Raw genomic sequence first — 8,481 nt, 5'->3', positions numbered from 1 at the left:
GCAGACATTTTAGGGCTTGGGGGGGAGCTCTCTCCCAGGGCTTGTTAATGATTAATATTTGACCAGATATGGAAAACTTGAGGTGAGTTACAGAAAACAGAATTGTGCATTTCAATTGGACTGCATGGTTGGATTATCAAGCTTCCTGTTATATATTCATTTGGATACACTGATGGATTGATGACCAGATTCAAACACCTTCACTCTTTTCCCTTCTTTTCCCTTCAGGTTTTGCAAAATCAAACCGATCAACTGTGGCAGAGACAAATATTTACTCAAACCTTTCCCGAGAGGTGCCTGTCCAGCAAGAGTATCCTTAAAAAACATCATAGCAGATATCAAGTCACTAATAACAAAATACCAACATTTGTGAAATGCTTGTGACTGCTCCCTCCTTTCACGTAGAGGTAAAAAATTCTGTCTCAGACAGACAGCCAGGAAGAAAAATTGGCCATGATGGTTGAAGTAGGTAATAGGTGTGTACACAAAGATTACACAGTGTGTGTCAACACTGTGACGACAGATTGGGTCTGATTAAACTCAAATACCCACTATGACCAAACAGGACACAGAGAGCTCGGATTTAACCTGAGCCTGGTGGTTGTTGTGTCATGCATTTAAAGAAAAACACCAGCAGAGATTTGGCTGTCATGTGACAGATTCAGTTTTGCACATTAAGAATAACCAAATATAACTACACAAAAAAAGGTTCAGCTGTAATTGTATTTTTCTCAATTCAATCCCCAGAATGAATGTTGGTATTGTATGTACATTTCTGCAAATCATGTATGTAACATTTGTACATTATTATGTAGCGGATATGTTAAAACTTTGTATTTTAACTGTGTTGTGGTAATGTTATGTTTATGTTTATACTTGGTGATGGTCAGAAAAGGTCATTTTATGGCTTAAAATACGTGGCTTGGTGGCACTATTCCTGCTGCAAATGCTGCCCATGTCTTGCCAAAAAAGAGAAAAAAGGTTTGTTTGTTGGTCCCAAACAGTGACAGTGGTCTGCAGCCTGGCAGCCTCTCGTCTAGGTGTCAAGCCATCTACTATGCCCTCCCCCTCCTGATGGCAATGAAATTATCTCATTTAAGTAATCAGAATTATGTCACTCAAGAGACGTTGATATGATATGTATGAAACATACAAATGCAATTTATATGTGGTTTGCAGAAATGCACAAAACCATAATTTCTTTCAAGTAACTGGGTTGATTTTGTTTACTATTGTCAATGAAACATGTTCTGATGTCTGTAATCATCACTGACTGACTATAACAAGCCTGAAAATCACTTCAAAAGGTTGAAATCCATATCCAGAGACACCTTAGTGTCATTTTCATTTTCAAACCACATCAATCTCATTGTTTTTCATATGAGTTGTGCAAATCTAAGGATATTTATGTGTTCTCACTCTCTAATAGAATAGATTAAATCCACCCCTCTTGTCCGCTACAACAAAGATGTCTTTCAACAACATACTTAAACCCAAATTAGGGACTGAAATACTTAGACAGCAGGACAAAAACAACAGTGGCTTAAACTCCGGTCACGTCAACAAGTGCATTGTTGCCACGGTTACATTTTGCTTGCACATACTAAAATAGTGCCACAACTGGACCTGTGAGTAGCAAGTGTTTGTCTAATACATCTGTAAGAATTATACAAGAGCTGCAGAGAGAAAATTGTATTGGTACGTAATGCCTAACAGATGGAATCTGCACATTGCAATGTTTTCCCTTTAGGGCAGAGTGTTTTTCATACATTCAAACATAAATTTAACTTGATACTTCTGTTGATTGAATTTTTTGTACATCTAACAAAATAATGACACCCCAAAAACATATCCCGCATTGGCATTCAGCAGAATCCATGATAATTACTATCTTTTCTCATATTCTCCTTTGCAGTTACAGCTGCCAAATATGCTTAACCTTAACCTTATCATATGTATACTTTTTTTAATCAGTTACAACTACAGGTATTCTATATTTTTGCAATCCCCCAGAACTGAAACCTTTGCACTCCTAAGAGCCATTTTTATATTTTTGGCTCTTGTACTTACATAACAACCTCTTCTATGTCTGTGATGTTTACTCTGTTTTTGCCTTACCCTGAAAAGGGTGCAGGAGCTTGGTCAAACTTGGTTTTGTTTTTTTTTTTATTTGTAACTGTAATCTTCATACTTATATATAGTAATCATGTGGCCATGAGTAGCAGATGTATCTGAAAAATGTTGTAAAGACAAACCTGGATGGATATTTCAGCAAACCAGAGAAGTGTCTATCCACTTTTTCTCCAAATATTTAGTCACACTCAAAGGGATATATTTTCAAAGCAAACTTTATTTATAACATCAGGTGCATCAATTCATTTCAAATCACTAATAAGTTACAATGAACTCTTTTAGGACACAAGTCTCATGTCAGTGTCAGATGAAATTCATATGCAACAATTAAACAACATTGTCATCATACATGTGAGCTGTGTTATCTTTAAAGGCATTCATTTATTTGTGCTTTTCATTTACTGTGAGCTAGAGCCCTCTAGTGTTTACTGTGAAAATGTACCATTGCAAACTTTATTGGTGAATTCCAGACACTGAAAAGAGTCAGTCAGAGCATTAATATTCATCATGAAATGGGTACTCTGGATGATCACTCCACCTGCGTTAAAACAACAAAAAAGTGTTATAATTTTGCAGTATGACAATGAGGATTTAGTCTTTTAGGAAACTGTTCTTGCATTAGACTTAAAAAACAACACAATGCATTAGAATGCAAATTCCATCCTACAAGTTGAGTGTTAGGTTAAACCCACTTTTGAATATATTTTACCAACAGTACTTATACTTACATCAACAGCTCCACAAAGCGAATGTTTTTGTTCAATGCTTCAATGGCTTTAATTTCTTCCTCAGTGAGTGAAAAATCAAATATCTGAAACAAATATGGAGGATGGGTAGAAGAGACCAAAAAGTTAGAGAAAGGGAGGGCAGTTTTGTAACTTGTATAATACATTGTGATTATGTATAATGTATACCAGAATATTTTGAAAATCCAATGAAGAGATGGTTTTCTTTTAAGTGTTTTCTAATCCCACCTGGAAGTTGTGTTTGATCCTCTCAGGGCTGAAGCTCTTTGGGATCACGACGACTCCTCTCTGAACATTGAAGCGCAGAACCACCTGGGCAGCACTCTTGTTGTACTTTTTTCCAATGGATACAAGCAGCTCGTCCTCCAGCAGGGGAGGACATTTAACATTTACCCTAAACCAGAGACAGAGAAGAAAAATAAAGCCAGGATAAAGACCTTTATTAACAATTTGATGTTAGCGTTTCGCACACTCTAGCTCCATGTGCATTTCTCTTATATTTAGATGATGTTTTTGCACTCTGGCCTTTACTGGCACCCTGATATATATATATAGGCCACACCCTTGTTACACAGCTGATAGTGATTAGATGATTACACCATTAGGATGAGCAAAAAACAACCAAGAGTCCTTCAATGAACGAGACCTTTAAACAAAACAGTGACAGGAGCTACAGCCAAACAGATTCCACCAGCCACGTATATCATACTACATTTCATTACAGTGTCATAGGCTGACATGTTGCAAAGATATTATCTTTGAATTTTGCACATTACCAAATGATAATGATCTAGGCTGAGTACTTTTTATGAAAAAAGCTATGTGTCATGTCACTTTTATTGAAGATTCTGTCTATTCACGCAATGAATATCCAGTATTTCCCTGCTTTTGTCACAGAGATTTTACTGCCCAATTTTTTTTTTAAGTTTTCTTCACCCTTCCATGAATATAATACCAACTGGAGAAAAACATTACAGAATAACAGCTGTCAGTGAAAAGTGCATAGATCTTAAAAACCTACATACCATGATGCATCTCTGGAGGAGCCAATTGGGCAGTAGCCAACAATCACAATGTCATTCTGACGACAGTACTCCAGAAGCTTGGGTTGTGTGAAATATGGATGGCATTCAACCTACAGGTATGTAAGACAGAAACAAACTATTTAAAAGATAAGTGGCCCAAAGTAAGCTGACATTATATTAGTACCCTGCGCTTTAAGTTACTAGAAGTAAATTGGATAGGAATGTAGAGGAAAGGACTAATACCATTAAAGCTAAAGAAAGGTGTATTTTGAGGTAATCTAGGATCTATAATAAGGCATACTATATTAAAAAAAGAATTCACAGTTGTACTGCACCATTTACTGAAACTTGTTCCAGTGTGGGAATTATCCAGTATGCATTTATCTCTGATGATGGATGGAGTCTAAAGAGAAAAGTTGGGGTCACCTGGTTGGATACAGGTTTGTGTTTGAGGCCGGGTTTGTTGAGCAGCAGCTCCAGCTGTCTGCGGTTGAAGTTGGAGACTCCCAGAGATTTAACCAGCCCTGCATCTTTGCAAGCCTCTAAAGCCTGTTGAGAGGAAAAGATTTACATCTTCTCAGAGACCGATAGTGATTATCTTTTCAGACTTACTGAGAGTGTGGAGAAAAATACAAAGCACACTGAGGAGGAAAAAAACAGATCTTTGAATCGAGCTTGGCTCTTTGTGACACCGTCCTTGACGGTTTCTGATGTTGCAGCAGAGAATGTTCTGGCATCAGCTTTCAGGTATACAAAAAGTGGTTTCTCTTGATTTATTATTTTAATGTTGGCACTGTCATATTTTCTTGGAGGATATTCACCACTATTTATTTGCTTTCTGTTGCTTGTTTGATTGTTGATTTTTTTCTTTTTCTTTTTCTACATGATCCATTTTATTTCTTAGTAGTCTTTTGAATACAATTGTAATGTTTTTTTCTCAGTGTTTTGTATTTAATGTATTTCTATGCCCCTGTATAGCACTAAAAATGGCCTTGTGTATAAATAATCCTATACAAATGAACATGCCATGCCTTACAATGCACAGAAAAAATAACAACATGGAAAAGGGCAACCAATTCAATGTAGCTCACCTGACATTAATGACATAACACTTGCTTGACCTTGGGCCTAGGTGGTATCTACACATTAGACCTGAAAAAATTCTTGACATTTGACCAGTGTGAACTGTGTATTACGATATTAGAGTTAAAAAACAAACAAACAAAACTAATTTTAAAGCCACTGATTATAGATGTCACTATAGCATGTATGACATACTATTGCTCCTTTTTTTTTCAGGCTCCTGTAAATGCTGGTGTAACGTGTATATAGATATTTTTGTCTCTTCACACTAACATAAATACATGTCGTTTATAAGTGTTTTGACATATTCCCTGGTTCAACTTTCAAAACATGAATAAATATGTTAAGTGAGAAGACAACATGCCATATCTAGACATTACAGACAACAAGGTGGAGAGACAAGTCATGAAACAGAATGATGATCCTTTGGAAAAAGAACTCACCTCCCATGTTGCACAGAGGTCTGTGTGGTGGTAGATATATTTTCCATCCTGGTCTTTTGGATAGAACTCATTTCCTGGCTACAATTTAAGCACAAACCAGTGATTTGCATTAACGTTTATTACTTAATTTTAATGGCATGGCTTCGTCATGTATATACTGAACAATAAGTGTACAAAGTGAAGATTTGAGGGTGCAGTTAGCTTCAACTTGACTATAGTGGTTAATTTCACAACTCATATAAATATCTAGCTATGACAAAGACACTAACGTATACATAAAGTAAACAGCCACATGGACCCAGTTGCCCAATCTTAACCAAAAACACCCCTGGCTGTTAAATCTTTTCTTGAACAAACTGTAAAACTAAAATATGAGCCACATTTCACACATGTAATGCAGTTAGCTGCCATGTTCAAATGTAACTGTTTAATAAAATTGTCTTGTTTCTCATTGGATATTAAATCTGTTGTTGGTAACATCTATAAAATAAGTTTTTGCCATATTTGATAAAATGGTCACTATATCCTGACAGTAGTATACAAGACAGATTCCTCCTCCTCCTAGTGCTCCTTATGCAATAATCCGTTGAACCTGAACAAAAACAACAAATAACAGCCATGCATTCTCTGACACTGCTGTCAATCATGTCAATCACCTCTTGATTGTACTCAAAAATTACTGTCAAAGGTGCTTGGTTTTCGCTTATCCTTAATGAAAATGGCTTTTGGGACAAACTTTCTCATTTCACAGCTAAACAGTACACTAAATATGTTTCTGAAAACAAAGGCGAGAGATAGGCGAGAGATAGGCAAAGATAGGCGTACACAGCTGTGTTAGAAACTTGTTTTGAATTCTTGCAATTGCCATCAGGAGCACTGGGAGGAGGCAGGAGAACATGATTTTTTTCCCCACAAACTATCTGTCTCATGTCGCCTACTGCTGTCAGGATATAGTAACAACAAGTTGTTTTGTTTTTTTTTATAAAAGTTTCCAGCTGCAGCAGTAAATAATTTAAAAAACTGTTAGATTGTGAACAGTCATGTTAATGTGTTGTTAGGTTTGTGTTGCCATCTTTTCCAATTCTGTTCTTTTATTTTAAACAGCTTTCAATGAGTATTTTTTAACTTTGAATTATCATGTATGACATGTTAAACCAATAAGTGTATTGTCCTAACTAAGCATTGCCAGTGTGTGGTATATCTAAGGGCAATGTTCAGACACTAAATGGGTGGCTGATAAGTGAACTGCAATCTATTTGTGTGCTAATATAGAAACCTTGAAAGCCATAGGGAGCTCAACAATATAGAGATCCACATAGTCCAGTTTTAAAGCTTTCAGTGTCCTCTCCAAAGCCGGTCTCACCAACTCTGGTGGGTGAAATGTATTCCAGAGCTGAGGAAGATAACACGGAATTAGTTATAAAAAAGATTAAATCGAGACAAATGAAATGCCTGACATATGACAGAACTTGATACCTTTCCACAGTAAAAGATGTCTTTTCTTTGAATCGTTCCATCAGCAATCTTCTCTCTAATGGCTCGACCCACTTCGTGCTCATTGAAATACACCAGTGCCCCGTCAAAGTGTCTGTAACCCACATCTATGGCCAGCTTGACACACTCAAGTGCTGTGCCTTTGGGAGTCTATAGAAAATCCACAGAGAATGTAATTATTACTTGACCTGCTGTACTTTGAGTCATGCTGCCGTTTGTGCTAACATGCACTCCTGTCTGAATGATCAATAATTGTTCATGTTTTGTTTTTAATAGAAATCCAATCACTGCAAGCAACAGACACTGGCACTCGTTCATTGTATTGCCAAAGCAATCATGAACAAGCCTGGCTTACATACAAATCTAGAAACACAGATGACATTCCTCTTACCGTTTGAGGGTCCCCATAGGTCCCCAATCCCAGCAGTGGAATACGGTTCCCGTCACTGAGAGGGATGCTGTGGCTCTCTGCTGTTAGATTCATGTGTGTGAATCAGTGGATTGACTAGAGTGCCCTATAGCCTGTCTGTTTATCTACGGAACACCATGACCCTTGAACCCTGATGGACTTTTGGTACATTATGTTGCTTCACAGGCTTCACAGCATTTCCTTATTCTGAGAGAAAATGAAGTCAAAGGGAATTCCAGCAGTAAACTGAAACATTTACTCTTCTCTCATAAACTCTCTCATATAAATATTATCCAGCTTTTGACCATGCTGTGGTACCGACTAAATAGGCATGCTGTTGTTGTTACTATCGCTGTTATTGTTGTTACTATAGCAGTTTAAATAGGCTATGCATTATTGAAAGCAGTGGCAAACGAATTTATTATAACAATGGATGTGATAGTGCAGCATTATTGCAATACACATTAAAAAAACATAACCTCCATTAACCCTCTCTGACCACCTCCTTACAAGGCTACACAAAACCTCTTTATTGATTCATTTACTTATTTATTTATTTTTTTGCTTTTCTATTATTATTGTCTTTCTTTATTATTATTGTTATTTGTTTATGCAATTATTGAACTAATTTATCAACATTATTATTAGTACTATTTATTTACTTATGTATTTATGATGTATGTATTTTCTCTCCTTCTCAACTATTCCTCTGGTTACAGCTTCTCATATATAAATAAACAAAATATGTATACAACACAGTTTCATGTGTGCAGACAAACACATCTTTGTTTTAATTTCTTTATATTTGTATATTTTGTTACAACTCTGTAGAATTTGTCACCTGTTGTCAACTGGGCCTGCTGTGCACAGGCCCAGGGACCCAAAGTGTCAAGGGCCTCTCAGAGCTTTCTTTGAAAGTTCTGGGACCATTGGAGCTTTTGACTCTTTGCTCTGCCCATCCTAGTTGTCTCAAACCGATTAAAACGATTGTTTCATCTAAAGCACATTTGCAGCAGCACCTCAACAACATGTTTGGTGACTGGCTGTGAATATCTAAAGAGCCTAAGATGTAAAGCCGTATTCGTCCCATTTTACTTGACTCCTAAATTACCTGACTTCACCCTTAATTTCCAATAATCTCTCACAGG

At 36.7% G+C, this 8,481-nt stretch overlaps 1 protein-coding gene across 1 annotated transcript; it reads right to left on the bottom strand.

Moving 5' to 3' along the window:
• Positions 1 to 2,367: 2,367 nt before the first annotated feature.
• Positions 2,368 to 7,408, bottom strand: LOC121950382 (aldo-keto reductase family 1 member D1-like). The gene is made up of 9 exons (XM_042496365.1): positions 7,316 to 7,408; positions 6,907 to 7,074; positions 6,707 to 6,823; positions 5,431 to 5,508; positions 4,331 to 4,453; positions 3,905 to 4,014; positions 3,108 to 3,273; positions 2,862 to 2,944; positions 2,368 to 2,671 (listed from the first exon to the last, which is right to left on the bottom strand). The coding sequence occupies exons 1-9, from the start codon at positions 7,406 to 7,408 to the stop codon at positions 2,629 to 2,631; spliced, it is 981 nt and encodes a 326-aa protein (XP_042352299.1). The 3' UTR covers positions 2,368 to 2,628.
• Between the last annotated feature and the right edge of the window lie 1,073 nt (positions 7,409 to 8,481).

Source organism: Plectropomus leopardus, chromosome 11, assembly GCF_008729295.1.
Source record: "Plectropomus leopardus isolate mb chromosome 11, YSFRI_Pleo_2.0, whole genome shotgun sequence".
Lineage (NCBI taxonomy): Eukaryota > Metazoa > Chordata > Actinopteri > Perciformes > Serranidae > Plectropomus > Plectropomus leopardus.
The sequence above is the reverse complement of the archived record's forward strand: the minus strand, read 5'-3'. Positions and strand labels throughout refer to the sequence as shown.